This window comes from Pieris napi, chromosome 7 (genome assembly GCF_905475465.1).
Source record: "Pieris napi chromosome 7, ilPieNapi1.2, whole genome shotgun sequence".
Taxonomy (NCBI): domain Eukaryota; kingdom Metazoa; phylum Arthropoda; class Insecta; order Lepidoptera; family Pieridae; genus Pieris; species Pieris napi.
The window spans coordinates 4,725,201-4,740,896 of NC_062240.1; the positions used below are offsets into that span (position 1 = coordinate 4,725,201).

The following is a 15,696-nucleotide window of genomic DNA, read 5'->3' on the forward strand; positions in this document are numbered from 1 at the left end:
TGACGCAAACCCCTGACACTTGACCATGTTTCTGACTGAATACTGATTAATGACTGTTCATTTGAACAGTCATCAACAGATGTTAACTGTAAAGTCAAAAGTGTAAAGTATGCTGATTGCTGTGTGAACTCTGAAGACTGAACCTTATTCAAATTATGAATGTGATAAAAGTTTTCAGTGATTAATACTCGAAACTTAGTAATATGCTTAATATTAAACAACATTAATATTTTCCTTGTATTAATAATTATAACTTCCTAGCTAAATAATTTATTCTTCAATATGAATGCTCCAATAGCAGGGGCTTCGGTAAGTATGACCTATGTGTTGCTTAATTTAAATTAAATAAAAATAGTGAAAAAGTGGACGTCGACATACCAAACGATACGTGATATTAAAAAAAATTATAAAGAGACTGAACATAAAATTTTGACATTTAATTCATAAGTTCTCTTAAGATTTTCTCTTTGACCTTTATATTTAACAGCAATCGGCAGCAGTGCAGGAGTTCAAAATCAGAGTGCCTAAAGATGGACAGAAGAAATACCATGTTATGCGTTTCAATGCAACTCTTAATGTAGATTTTGCCAAATGGACACATGTCAAAATGGAACGAGAGAATAACATCAAGGAATATAAGGGAATGGATGAAGATATGCCTAAGTAAATAGTTCTTATATTTGTGATATTATGTTAGCCGGTGTATGTGAGGCCATGAGTATTGTGTTGAGATAGAAACCAGATATATATCTGTACTTAAAGGTTGCAATTTACTTTGAAATTGTTTCTAAAGTTTTCCATCATACTCTGCATAAGTAATATTACATAGTCAATGAAGGAATGTATGTGAAATTTATGATAATAGATTTTTGAACATACTTGTTTATTTATTTCGTTTATTTTAAAACAGGAATAAATGTAGTGATATCATTAGATGATATATTTTTCTGTGAACTCAAATATAAATATAGCCCACTCTTATTATAATCTTTTGTAGATATGGTGCAGGCTCAGAGTATGGACGTGGATTAAGAGAAGAAGCAAGGAGAAAGAAGTTTGGGATTATGTCTCGTAAATATAAACCAGAAGATCAACCATGGATATTAAAAGTGGGTGGGAAGACTGGGAAAAAGTAAGTATGGGAGAAGTGTTCTAACAATATAGCTACTTTTAAATAGGAAATATAATACATTGAAAACGCATGTACATGAAAAATTATTAATTCTAGGTTCAAAGGAATTCGTGAAGGTGGTGTATCAGAAAACACTGCATACTATGTCTTTACTCATGCAGCTGATGGTGCAATTGATGCATATCCACTACAAGAATGGTACCCTAATTTACTTTTAATGCATATTTATATATTATATGAAACAGTTACAAAAATTGATTACCTCTTACCCCATTATAGGATTTGAGGTAATAAAATATAAATTACTATCAATTAACCCAAGTCAAGTAATAAAGTAGTAATAAGTGACTAGAATTTGTGTATGATATTGCATATTTTTTGCAGGTACAACTTCCAGCCAATACAAAGGTACAAAGCTCTATCAGCTGAAGAAGCTGAGCAAGAATTTGGAAGGTTAGAGTTTGTATAAATTATTCTTCATACAATCACCAACGGAAAGCCTAAGTTCTCTGCAGACTACTAAAATCAGCTAGGGTTATTTTAACTCCGTCGGTGACATAATAGAAACGGAGTGTTTTTATTATGGATTAACTTGATTTGTCCGTGCATCTTCTCCATGGTAATTTAAACATCAATTTTTTTATTGTTACAAAAGAAGTTTAATGTAATTTCATTTGAATATCACATTGTTATTTAAAATCTATGCCTATACATTATAATGTGGGTAAAAACTATGAGGGATATAATTGTCTGTTATGGCAGCACTGGTACCTTACTTTTCTTTATCCAAAGACAATACTTTTCAGACGCAACAAAGTAATAAACTACTTCTCGTTGATGTTCCGGAAGCGCATGCGGGGGGATGACGCGCAAGATGAAGAGGATCCAGATGAGAAGAAAACTAAAACTTCCAAATCTAAAAAAGGTATAAAGCCATACCACACAATGGCAATTTCAAAACAAAAAAACTGTATTAATTTATTAAACTGAATTGTCAAAGTGACACCCTGAAATTAATAAAAAAAAAATTAAAAAGCACTTTACATTGGTTATATATAGGTAGCAATATTTATTTTTACACTTCGGTCTTTAATTATCCACTGCCTGCTTGGTCAAGAACAGTTGAATTGAAACATAGAAATGAATGTTACATTACTAGAATGTACAAGTACTCTAACTTTAAATTCATGATATAAAATTTTACTTTCAGAATTAAAAATCTCCGATATGGATGAATGGATAGACTCAGATGATGACTCTTCAGGCTCAGAAGCGGGTGACAAAGAGAAAGAAGACAGTGATTCTGGTACTAAGAAAAAACCCAAAAAAGGTAAGGTAGGAACGCCTACAGTACTAAGATCCACTTAAAAAATTATTCAAAAATTTTCATGAACTACTTTTATATACATTGACTAAAATTATATGTATTTGAATATATAGGAATTATAAGTGTTTTCAACTCGGAATGTGGAATTGTTAGTTAATATTTTAATCACTAAAGAGTGGATCTTCCAAAAAAAATTCTAGAGCTACGAAGATGAAAATATATTATGCAAGTTAAATAATAATTTATCTTATAGGTGCTGTAGCAAAAAAGAAAAAGAAAGTAGAAGATGAGGCTTTCGAAGAGAGTGACGATGGGGATGAAGAAGGCCGAGAAAGAGATTATATATCAGACTCATCTGATAGGTATATAAAATCATATTTTTATTTCTTTCTAGTTTGACACCTGAAGATACTCGAGAATTTGTTTGTCTTCTAAACGATATAAAATACTATTCTCAATGTTTCTGTACAATACCTACAAAAGAAATAAAAACTAATTTTCAGGTCCGATCAAAGTACAATTGAAAAAAAGTACTCATACATAATATAAAAAGTACTCCTAATTTATGTCTTCTTTCAGTGAGTCAGATCATGAGACCAAAGCAAATAAAGAACTTAAAGGCGTCGCCGAAGAAGATGCTCTACGGTAAACATATTTGAGTTTTTACTATATGCATATAATATTTGCTTTTCACGTAAATAAACGATCATAGCACAATACAATACTAGCTTTCTAATAAATACTCGGTACTTAAAAAAAAAACTATTTTATCAAATATTTTTTTTATAATTATTGAATTATTAAAGTCCTTATTGAATTTCAATAGATATTTTTAAAAATAAAATAAATTAAAATACTATGATGGTTATAGAATCTTTAATTCTACTACAAATTCTTTTAAAGTTTACGCAGAAATATTTATATTTAATTAATTTGTTAAACTTGAAAACAAATGCACAACACAAAAAAAATACAAATAAACAACAACAATGAATGATAAACTGATGTATAGTAATTTAACATACAGAAATCTAAACACAGTTTACTATTTGTATATATATATATTTTACAGAAAACTCCTAGGATCTGACGAGGATAGTGAAGAAGACGAAGAGCAGAAACAAGAGTCTGAACAAGAAGATGAACATACAAAGGAAGGTGAGGAGAGAGCCAGCAAACTCACCAAGAAGAAGAAGAAACCGGATGAAAAGAAGGGTGAGTTATTGTTACATTTAAATAGCGTATTTTACTAAGTATTACGTTAATTTTGATATATTTCAAGTACCATCAAACTCTAAAATAAAAAGCTCATTTAAATATTATGGCAAAATTATAGTTTTATTTAATTTAACTATCACATGCTATGTCGGAACGAATAATTAATTGCCCTATACTATATTGTTCAACAGTCGCAAATCAAAGTCCTTACGTTTATTCTATGAGCGCGACTTTCTCACTCTTTCTTGCGCATTGTGAGATGATATAGCCGTCCTTTTCTTGCAGTCGCCGAAGACGAAAATATATTAAGTATTTTTCTTTGATATTAGGGCATTTGATACTTGTAACTGCTGCGTTGTACGATCGCTATTACGTAACTGTTTTGAATTAGACATTGTTTATACAATAAATAATCAAATTTGAACTATTTTTTCCAGAATCTGAAACAGAGTTCAGCTCAGACTCTGATACAGACCCGGAGAACACTTCAAACAGCAAGAAGCCCAAGAAGAGTAAAAGCCATACTGATAAAGGTAACTAAAAAAGATCGCGATGATCATACACAGAAGACAGTTCTTCAACTTGCTAAGAAAAAAACACACTCTTTAACAGGCAAACACAGCATGCTTCATACTTAACAACTATTACTAACAGAATTGTTCAATACTATAAATAATGATTAAAATTATGATAACTTATTGCAATTTTTAAGATCGCTCTGCGAAATTGATTAAGAGCGGGGAAGGGATCCAACTCAAGACTCAGTTTTTATATTAAGTGAACTATAACTAAATAACCACATAGTTTGGACGACTCATTGGTCTAGTGGTTAGTACCCCTGACTGCGAATCCATGGGTCCCGGGTTCGATCCCCGGCTGAGACGAACATCGATGTGATGAGCATTTGGTGTTGTGTTTAGGTCTTGGGTGTTTAAATATGTATTTATATGTATGTATATCCGTTGCCTAGTATCCATAACACAAGCTTCACCAGCTTAGCATGGGACTAGGTCAATTGGTGTGAATTGTCTTAAAAAAATAATAATAATAATAGTCTTCTGTATTATTTTTTACGTAAATTTACGCATTTCTATAATACAAAGCGAGAGTCTTCAATATTTCACATTTATTTATTAATTTATTAAAAAACAATTAATAGGATTTCTAAATAAATAAAATTACCTGAAGGTTCAACGGTCAAGTGCACGAAGCAAATTAAAAAAAAAACAATTTTCTATTAGTCGGACATAAGGAAGCGAATCTGGTAACTCATATAAACTGTATTTGGTTTGGTTATTTTTAGGAGTTAAACAAATAATGAGTAATTAAGTTTAGTTACAGAAATATTGTAAATAAAGAATTTTGAAGGTTGACGTAATATGGTAATGAATATATTAATATATCCTATTTTATATACAAACACGATATATGTACGACTTATGTTAATTCATCTCCAAGTACAATAAAGCCAATTTTTATAGCAAGTGCAGCGGGTAGTGCCAGTACGTCCCGCGCCGGTACCCCCGTCCCAAGCGCTGCTCAGGCGGCTGTGGCCGCTGCTAATGCCAGTTCCGCTAACCAACCGCCAAGTAAACGAGCTAAACTTGATTCGAACTATAGGTGAGTATGTGGAGTAGTGTACTCTTTTACCTAAATTATTTATAATATAGAGAAAGAGCCTACCATTTTTTTAAAAGCCGGCAACGCATTTGCTTGCCTTCTGTAAATGTGAGTGTCCCATGGGCGCAGTATCGCGTAACATCAATTGAGTTTTTGGCATTATTAAAAATAGTTTTTGATTGCATGCAAATAATTAATTACAATTAAATAATGAAAGACTGGAAAAGGAGTCATTATAGTTAATAAAGTTCAGCTTACATTTGAAAAATTAAATAAATAAATATTTATTAATATTATATTTATTATTATTTTCTAATATTAATTAGTATTGATTTAAATATTCAATTTAAATCACTTCTGATTATAATTCAGACGCACATATAAAATTCGCACTTGTATTATGAAAACTAAATGAAAACACGTGTTTTAAATGTAGAAACTCAAAGAATGTGGATAAATTTTATAAATATAAATACACAGTGAACAGAGGCGGCGTGCATGCCTACATGCGCCACTAAATTCATTCTGTTAATTTTGTGTCACGGTGCTCGCGCATCGTAAAATTTCACTCTCATCAATTTTTCATAACGCGCTTAAAGAAGTATAACTTCAAAAAAATAGAAAATCTATGCAAAGCGAAATGTGGGTTGTATGACTTCAATCAATTGTAAATTAATGTGTGAAGATTGCTTATGTTTAAAAATTTAAAGGTTAAATTAAACAATAGAATCGTTAGATATATTTTTTGCATTAATAATTTAGTATACGAATATGTGATCAGCCATTATTATTCAGGCCGTAAACATTCAATTTTATTAAGCCACGGGTAAATTGTTCTTAATAACTTATTTGTATTTTCCTTACAGCGAGTGCGGCGTGACAGAAGAAGCAGTACGACGTTACTTAACACGTAAACCAATGACAACTACGGAACTTCTAACTAAATTCAAGTCCAAGCGCACTGGAGTTTCTAGCGAACGTTTGGTAGAGACGATGACGCAGATATTGAAGAGAATTAACCCTGTCAAACAGAATATTAACGGGAAAATGTATCTTAGCATTAAGCCTACTTGATTAAATAAATTGTTTGTTATCTGTTGTTTTATTTCATAGACAATTCGATTAAATCTTCGTCATAATATTCTTAAGGTGGGAACTGACCAAAGTTACGAGGTGTAATGTAGCATTCGCATCGAGCGTGTTACCCATGGAGCATGTGTAACAATACGCTGTGTTCTAAAATCGGCGTAACATGCTCGTCAAAACTCTGTGCTCCACTTTCGTCGCCAGTGTTCACGAGATGTGATAGTGATAATGTTGATAACTTTCATTCTATTTAATTATTGTTTCATCCAAATTAAGAAGAAGAAAAAATATTACTGGACACAAAACTTATTTAAAAACACAGGCGTATGAGGTGGTTTGTTATTGATTGCAATATTAAAAACCAAATGATTACTGGACAGTATAAAAACTTTGTACGCAGGTCTCGATTTTGAAGAACTGTTGAATTTAATTAGACCAAAAGTACTTAAAAAAGACAATTTATAGAAAATCATAATCATGATCATTCGCGACGTGCGACGCGTAATTACTGACCCGCGTACAGGTCAAAGGATTCGCCAAAAAACCGACAGCCGGATGGAGCACTCAAAGCGAGCAACGAGCGGCTCGTTGCTCGCTGGTTTCCCTGTAACACGACGTACTGACTGCACGAATGCTCGCTGTGTAACATTACATTACATGTTACATTACACCTCGTAACGTTGGTCAGTTCCCACCTTTAAAGGTGGGAACTGACCAAAGTTACGATGTGTAATGTAGCATTCGCATCGAGCGTGTAACGCATCGAGCATGTTAAGGTGGGAACTGACCAATGTTACGAGGTGTAATGTAACATGTAATGTAATGTTGTACAGCGAGCATTCGTGCAGTCAGTACGTCGTGTTACGTTGTTTTTCCCCGTAACACGACGTACTGACTGCACGAATGCTCGCTGTGTAACATTACATTACATGTTACATTACACCTCGTAACGTTGGTCAGTTCCCACCTTTACGCTGTGTTTTAAAATCGGCGTAACATGCTCGTCAAACGTCTGTGCTCCGCTTTCGCCGCCAGTGTTCACGAGATGGCCGACAGCGAGGACGCGTTGGTATCTTTGATTCTACTTAATTATTGTTTCATCCAAATTAAGAAGAAGAAAAAACGTTACTGGAGATGAAACTTATTTGAAAACAGAGGCGTATGTGGTGGTTTGCCATTGATAGCAACTTTGAAAAACCAAATGATTACTGGACAGTATAAAAACTTTGTACGCATGTCTCCGATCGATTTTGAAGAACGGTTGAATTTATTTGCTCTGGATGAGCTGGGTTCCACAACACTTCCTCTTTTCTTCCATTTTATAGAAAAATACAGAGATTTTTCTTTGTTCCACTCCATGTTTGATTGATTGACGTGTGATTACTCGCGACGCGCGTGCGCTCGGGACGACTTTTGACAAAGAGCGTACTGACCGAACCGCGTAACACTCAAAGGATTCGCCAAAAAACCGACAGCCGGGTGGAGCACTCAAAGCGAGCAACGAGCGGCTCGTTGCTCGCTGGTTTCCCCGTAACACGACGTACTGACTGCACGAATGCTCGCTGTGTAACATTACATTACATGTTACATTACACCTCGTAACTTTGGTCAGTTCCCACCTTAAGAATACTTTGTAATAGAAATTCTCAAAAACAAATTGATTCAAACCAAAAAAACAAATTATGATACCCAATTATACCTCTAATTAATACTCCCTTGCAAATTAAATTGGACTAATTGCACTCTAAGCAGAAGGTTTTCGTCTCTCTCTATCAAATAGTATTTACGTTGTAATGGAAAGAGATAGTTGAGTACTTAAAACGGATGCGATATAAGAGAGATGGCATTTATTTATTGTTTTTTTTATAATTAGAGTTATTGTAATTAGAGTATTTTATTGAAATTATAGTGAAAGGTCAATACACATTTATTGTTTTTAATTCAAATAACTCATACTTAGATCAAATCAAATCTACAATGAGCGATTTTGTTTATTAAGTATAATAAATAATAATTTACATTTTCTATATTCTAAGTTATAAGAGATCTTCTTTTAGGTTGATCTTGTTCTGATTCAGCACTGTTTCTGAAATAAAATATATATATATATTTAGTAAGCATTAATATAGTATATAATATATTCAAATCAGTGTTATCACCGACATATTGCTATATTTGCCCTTTGGCTAGGAACGTTTAAACAAGGAAAGTAAAGAAGGCATCGCAAGCGTGGCGGGTGACTGACATAGGTAATCCATAATCCATAGACTTTCTTACTGTAATGGGGGGTGTCAAAGCGGCGGCAATGGTTCTATAGTCGAATTTTTAATTAGACGATATCAACTGACGTTTACGGTGTTGTCAGTTTTTAATGAAATAAAAATAGTGTTGTGACAAAGTAAAAACCCCTGAATTAATGATCGGTGATGGCACTAGTCGCCGCGCCGCGCTTTGTAATTAGACGTCAAAAAACTGATTGTAGTTACATAGTACTAGTACCTAACTTATATCAGAGCACTTTTATATAATTTTGAAATAGAAATAATATTCTTTTATTGTTTGAAATGATTGACTATTCACACTCATTGTTCATTCATCTGATTGAACAAGAACTGAACGCATCACTATTACTTTAAATATGGCAACATTATTTTACAAAGTGACATTAGCTACTGCCAGTTGGCTTCGTCTAATTAAAAATACGACTATAGTAAAACATTCGACATATATTCCTCGATTTAAAGTAATTAACGCATTGAATCGGGCGTTTGGAAACTGTTAGGCCAACGTTTTATTCATTTACCCGCATAGCGTGTTAGTCTGAACAATTTTCTCGCCGTCTATTATAGTCTGTGGCATCTGACGACCTTTTGTCTCTGGCAGTAGTAGGGTGATGCTGGCAGCGCTTAATGAGATTCCCGATATGATGATAAAGGGAAGCGCAAACCACAATCTCTCCTGTAAATGGAAAGTTTTCATTAATTAAGTCCCTTTTGATCCCTTACTACAAGCAATATTTACAATTATTGTCAAATGTCAACCTAGTAGAATAACAATATTTAATGTATGGAATACAAATGCTGGGCGACAAATCGTTAGATCTGGTTATAGCTTCACAGTTGTAATACATAATTGCTTTTATTTCATTGGTAATTTATAATTATTCCATAATATACGAAAGGTTGATTAAATCAACATCTTTTCTTATGTAGAAATAGAACACAGGATCTTCAAAAAACGTTAACAACTAACATACGGCGTTAATACAACAGATAAAATACATGATAATTATATTTACCGAGAAAGCTATGAAAGGCGAGACCATAGTAGCCAAAAATGATATGACATGAACGAAGGAACTGCCCGAAGCTCGCACGGGAGTTGGAAGTAATTCAGCAGTCCATTGCATGAGAGCAGTCAGAGTCATATTTACCATAAACCTAGCTACGACGGCAATTGCTACTCTTGGAATACCTGAAATATATTAAGGTTTATTTCATAGCTATTCTAAATTTTGTGTGTATGTACCTATGCCGATATCTGTTGGGCTAACTGAAAATCTGTTAAAGTTGATCCTTGTAGGGGGTTATGTTAAATAATTTATTCATTCACAGCATAAAAACTCTTATACATTATTCAATTAAAAGTATATACAAAAAAAAACTTTTTTTTAATAAATCGTTTGCTTGGTACGTTTTTAAATCACAGTATATTTTCATCGATAGTAATATGTTAAACAATAACCAACCAAATCATGAATTTGACGAAGTATTCAATAAAACTAAAATCTTTGTATAAATCATCGTTATTAATATAAAGTACATATTTAGTCATTTTAATCGTCACGTGCTAAAAAAATTATCCTACTACAGAAAATAAATACAACCTAGAGATTAATTTTAATTTTCGAAGTATTTTTACCTTTTGGAACAAATGCTGCAGTAAACACTAAAATGGCAGTCAAAACTGTAGGTACAAAGGTTAGTTTCCGGCGACCAAATCTGAAAGAAAAATGCAATAAATAGGTAAGGTTATATTATACCCCTTTGGCCTACTCCCTAGTGACAAAAGTACTTTACCTATCAAGCGTGAACGCCACCAATATCACAGAAGGCACTTCAGTTGCAGATACCATGGTAAAGGTAACAAAGAAGTCCAAACCAAGACCATGGCACAATCTGACCAGAGCATCGAATACAACAACGCCGAACATACTTGTTATTGCCAGAATAATCAACATCTTACATAAGGGGCGACTTTTGAAGACATCTTTAAGCGATTCATTGGAGATTTTCTGTTTGTTTGAAGATATCTGAAATAAAAGTGAGGTTTTAATTATGTCGTATATTACTTCCGCTTGTACCATTGTTAGGTACCTCACAGTTTTAAGTTCGAAGAAAGATAATTTTGCTAATAAGTTTTATGTATCAACGATTTGACCCATACAACTCATCAATGATAGCAGTTGCGGGTTAAATCTGTTTAGAATTATGATTTATTTCACCCGAATATTTGAAACTGTTTAATCTCAGATTTGATTTATATTCATAAAAACCTTAATTATAAACTGAAATAACACATCTTGAGCGAAGATTTTAGACTAATAGTTAGTTACTTAGTTTGGAAGAATTTTTAGAAAAATTAATTAGGTATACATACGACGAAATCGTCTAAAACATTCTCCGGAATTTTCCTTCCATTAAGCCTTTCAAATCTTCGCAAAACTTCAATAGCTTTCTTTGAGCGACCACGCGATGAGAGCCATCTAATAATAAAACAATGTATTATCGAGACTTTTGACTTGACTTTTTTATTTAAGACGAGAACCTTATCCTTATTAATAACATAATTACACTAGCAGACAATGGATGAAGAATATTTGAACATATATAATTATTTATCCCAATTCGTCGTGTTTCCAAGCCCTCGACTTTATTAAAAATAACTACTATAATAGAACCTTATTCGGTTACCCAAAAGGTATTAGGCAAACTGATCTATTCCAAGTTACGTAACCACGAAATCTATTTATTTAAACTTTATATATTTATATCAAAATCGGTCCAAGTAAAATAATTTTTGAAAATATAATTGTTTATCTTTGAGCAACGGCTAAAGGCTTCAAGGCTACACATACCTGGCACTCTCAGGAATAACGAAGGGTATAAAAAATATTATAAACAAGGGTGCAATTGTAAACCAGAGCAATTTTCGCCAGTCTCCCAACCAGATGGCCACCCACGGTAGCATAATTGCTCCACCTCCATAAAACAGAGCTATTGATATATTTCCGACCAGCGAACGGTAGGTAGGTCCCACATATTCTAGAACTAAAATAATACATTGTCAATTTTATTTCTAATAGTAAAGAAAATTAAGCCGGTTTAAGAAAAGTCACAAAAATTTCATTAAATCGTCGTTAATTTATGTATTCGGATGAAGAAGCCAAAAATTTGTGGCACACATTTTTTGGTGTCCATAAAAACTTTTTTGAAGAGATCACTGGTTCTTGGCGTTAAAATTTTGTCTCTAAGCTAAATGCAATGAAAATAATATCATTATAGATTAAAATATTTACCTAAAATGTATATAATCACAAAACAACTGTCGAATGACATGCCAACGAGGAACCGACAAAAAGCAAAGTCCCAGAGACCACTGGTGTATACGCTGCCCACTCCTCCTATTAAGGCAATTAAATATGTTCCTTAAAGATATAATTGAGATATTATTTATCTAGTAATGAGTAGAATTTTTTTTGTTGATTAAGCTAAATGTGACTACAAATTTTCGTTGATTGCATTTCCAGGCAGATATAACATTATTTACATAATTTGACATTGCGAATCCTATATTTAGTATTGCATAAATTTCGATTGTCGAATCGAATTTGGCCGAAGGCGCGTAATTGTCTTCGGCCAAACTCAAGATTGTAAATGTCGTGATCAGAATATGTTGTTATTATAATATAGTGAGCATCTATCTTCAAGTGTTTCACTTCTTAATAGTATGATGTCGAACGTACGATTTGACTTCTGCCTAAGCATACCTTTCATTTCATAGATCCTGTAGTTTTCCCTTATTTCCATAGGTTAGGCATATGTTTACTTAATGCTATTGTATTTTTAAAGTAGAATCTTACCCATTAAAGCTGGCACTCTGCCATAGAAGTCAGCCATCCATCCAAACAATATACCCCCAAGGAAGGAACCAACAAAGGCCATTGATTGAGCAAACGGTACATTACTAGCGTTTTCGCATACCCAGCCACGCTGAAAAATATTAAGTCATATATTGATTTTTTATTTTTATCAACAATTTGAACGACACCATTTTATTTTACTCTGATACTGGCCTATGCGTCTGTATCTCTACTGTTTCCCTAACGTAACGGAAGACGAGATCCCTAAGTTCATTCATATTTTTTTAATACAATTTTGTTTATGATTTTAAAAAAAAATTTTTTTGAAAAAATCTTAAATATTTGATATTGAGCAAGATACCTTCGCTATCAATTTTTCAGCTTAATACAATAGTAATCATGTGTAGTATGAAACTATGCATACTTCATTTCCTTGCTAAACAATTAAATAGAAAAAAAATCTAGTTAAGAACATAGTATAAAGTAATGGGAATTATAAACCCTCTATTTCTTGAATGGTAAAAAGGAAGTTAAAACAAATATTCAATAGCTGAAGCAAAAAAATCGGTTTCTAGAAAAATCATTAAAGCTCCGATTGTTGAGTACCTTCTTTCTACAGAGATAATTTTTCGTGTTTAGAATATCTCATCTATTTTTGGTAAAAGGCATTCCGGCTACCTTAAAAAGTATTTTTCTACACTGTAAGAGCAAGTGTTAAATGAGCACTAAGTCTATTGTCTAGTGATTCGAATGCTTTGAAGGAACAAAAGAGGAAATTTTACTGATTATTTGTTTGACATACTTACTTCACTAACGACTGTATGATATGGTATATTTGTTAGCTGGAACTCCCAGCCGTGCTTACATGGTACCAGTGTTGTGTTGGAAGGCACTATCATATTCTGCAATACCTGGGTCCAATTAGCGTCATACATCAGACAGTTTTCCCACCCTTCGGTTGTGGTCACAGTGGTGAGATTACGTCTATAATAAACTTGTAGCGTAAATATTTCGAGAAATTTTAATTTAAAGTTTATAATTCTTCTGTTAATCTATATTAAAACTAAAAAATTGTGAGAAGCTCCGGGTACAAATTTTTAAAAAAGGGTGTGGTGTTTGGCCGGTTAAGTTCGTACAGCCCTGCAATTCTGTAACTCACTTTTCGAACTCACACAGCGGTTTTTGCATCGGCGGTCGCTCTGAAATCAGTCGTGAAGCAGTCATTTTATGATTTGGCATTCTGATAAACAAACTACAAGCTCCCACCTTTTCGTGAGTTACAGAATCGCAGGGCAGCTCGTATTATGTGATTAAAACCCAGCTTTTTATAATGATTAACACACATATGGTATACATGGGTCAGAACACTTCTTGTAAAAATTTGAATGAAACAGAAGCAGAAATGAGTCCACTGAAGTATTACGGGACTTGAATCATTATGGTTATTCACCATACTAATGTACATACCTTATTTCAACATCCAAATGCTCCAACTCCGGCACTCTGCACCAATGGTTTGGCGTTGCTGTAATAAACATCTGCGTGTAGTAATTAAACGCGAAGATAAATCCAAACGGAGCCATGGCGACGAACAGCAGCTTTTGGTAGAGTCCCATCTCACCCACGTGCTGAAGTACTGCTTCGAAGGCATCGCTGTCAGAATCACTGGGTCGCAGCTTTTCTTTAACATTCTGGTGAAATGTTCAATTGTTTTTTAAATATAGTCTAAGTAACTCAGCGAGTATCATGTATCAAACTGATACACTCTTTATTTAACGACCCGGGACTTTGGATAACTAACTAAAATAGTATTATTAAATTAATTAAAAACTAGTGCTAGTAGATTAACAGTGTGACTTAGAAAGCGGCTTTTACATACCAGTCAGTCAGGTGTTTCTTAAAGTCATTTTTACAAGTTAGTTCACAGCCTACAGTTTACACTTTGCTTATATTCTTGTACGGTTGCAAATTAAGTAATTTAAAAGTTTTTTAAAGAACCAAAGAAGGAAGAAGGGAAGGAAAAGATAGGTGCGATGTGATTAAACAATCATATATAAATAGCTTTTGCATACATCGGAATTGCAAAGGTTGATGTCAAATCAGCGACATTGGTTCTAGTACGCAATTTCAATCTTATTAGTCTATATCAGGGTTAATATAATTGCTACTTTTTAATTAATTCTGTTACTAGGAGAAAATGGCATTATATACTTTTTAATACTAAGAAAACAAACTTAAACTTCACGGAATCTATTATGGCGTGTATTTAGTTATTAATAACAAATATCAAATTACGTAAAATTATAAAATACATTATAATACAAATATAATAATTACAAGTGACGACTCATAATGACGAAGTAAAATTATGCTATGAATAATTACTTTTTAATTCTTTAATTACAATGTTTTTAAACCATATATATACGTTCATAGAATGATTATATTAAAGAATTTTTTTACCTCAATATCATTTTCATTGTCACTAATTTGTTTCGGATCCATTTAAGTTTACTATATCCACGTTTTTTTTGAAACCTACTCTACGCACGCTAAGATACGCTACTAAGATATCGATAGGTATGAAATTTAATTAATAGGATATTTCGCTATCACGAAATGATAACCTAGTATTGATAAAAGCGCTGTCATTTTTTGGCGAAAAGTAAAAATATAATATTCATATCTCGCCTCTAAGTCTTAGATATAAAGATTACATTTGCACGACTTTGAAGCATACGGCAAAAACAAAGCATAAAAGTTGCCTAACAAGCGTTATCGGACAACTTTAGTTAGGAAAAATTTAAAATAAGGTAATGGTGATGTGGGATTACTAAATTGGATTGTATAGCAATAAGTTCGCTGAAGGTTTCTACTCGACTTCATTTAAAATCGACAATTTCATTAGTAGAAAAAAAACAAAATACTTAAAATACCTTTATTAATTAAAATAATTGACAATTATCAAAGTAGGTATCACAGTTTATAATAACTGGCAGTAATTTAGTTACGACAGTTTTTCAATATAGCTCTTTTTGGTAGGGGAGCCCAAGCGGGGATTTCGGGATTTACTAAAGCGCGGCAGATTAATATACAGGGGGATACCTTGTACCCGGTTAAGTACCTCCACAAAACATGAGGCCCATATATCAGGCCGCCAGTGAAGGATAC

General features: G+C 33.0%; 2 protein-coding genes across 2 annotated transcripts; one reads left to right on the forward strand and one right to left on the reverse strand.

Annotated features, from left to right (window-relative positions):
- The first annotated feature begins 92 nt into the window (after positions 1 to 92).
- On the forward strand, positions 93 to 6,390 carry LOC125051171 (general transcription factor IIF subunit 1). Its single transcript, XM_047651346.1, has 13 exons — positions 93 to 309; positions 488 to 663; positions 998 to 1,132; positions 1,229 to 1,330; positions 1,517 to 1,585; positions 1,939 to 2,057; positions 2,343 to 2,462; positions 2,713 to 2,821; positions 3,039 to 3,104; positions 3,532 to 3,674; positions 4,115 to 4,210; positions 5,159 to 5,297; positions 6,164 to 6,390. Exons 1-13 carry the CDS (start codon positions 283 to 285, stop codon positions 6,369 to 6,371), a joined length of 1,509 nt encoding a protein of 502 aa, XP_047507302.1. The 5' UTR covers positions 93 to 282; the 3' UTR covers positions 6,372 to 6,390.
- Positions 6,391 to 8,336: 1,946 nt separating this feature from the next.
- Positions 8,337 to 15,171, reverse strand: LOC125051333 (beta-alanine transporter-like). The gene is made up of 12 exons (XM_047651577.1): positions 14,989 to 15,171; positions 13,993 to 14,216; positions 13,332 to 13,509; positions 12,526 to 12,655; positions 11,962 to 12,090; positions 11,521 to 11,713; positions 11,043 to 11,148; positions 10,463 to 10,695; positions 10,305 to 10,384; positions 9,682 to 9,857; positions 9,187 to 9,341; positions 8,337 to 8,469 (listed from the first exon to the last, which is right to left on the reverse strand). Exons 1-12 carry the CDS (start codon positions 15,028 to 15,030, stop codon positions 8,415 to 8,417), a joined length of 1,701 nt encoding a protein of 566 aa, XP_047507533.1. The 5' UTR covers positions 15,031 to 15,171; the 3' UTR covers positions 8,337 to 8,414.
- Positions 15,172 to 15,696: the final 525 nt, after the last annotated feature.

Bases quoted from the DNA above. Each gene is read 5' to 3' on its own strand.
- LOC125051333 (XM_047651577.1), bottom strand. From the start codon at position 15,030: ATGGATCCGAAACAAATTAGTGACAATGAAAATGATATTGAG. The intron at 11,149-11,520 runs GTATGTGTAGCC...TTTTATTATTAG, and splicing joins GTTATTCCTGAGAGTGCCAG to ATGGCTCTCATCGCGTGGTC. The intron at 9,858-10,304 runs GTAAAAATACTT...AATATATTTCAG, and splicing joins TGCAGCATTTGTTCCAAAAG to GTATTCCAAGAGTAGCAATT.
- LOC125051171 (XM_047651346.1), top strand. From the start codon at position 283: ATGAATGCTCCAATAGCAGGGGCTTCG. The intron at 1,586-1,938 runs GTTAGAGTTTGT...AATACTTTTCAG, and splicing joins GCTGAGCAAGAATTTGGAAG to ACGCAACAAAGTAATAAACT. The intron at 4,211-5,158 runs GTAACTAAAAAA...CAATTTTTATAG, and splicing joins TAAAAGCCATACTGATAAAG to CAAGTGCAGCGGGTAGTGCC.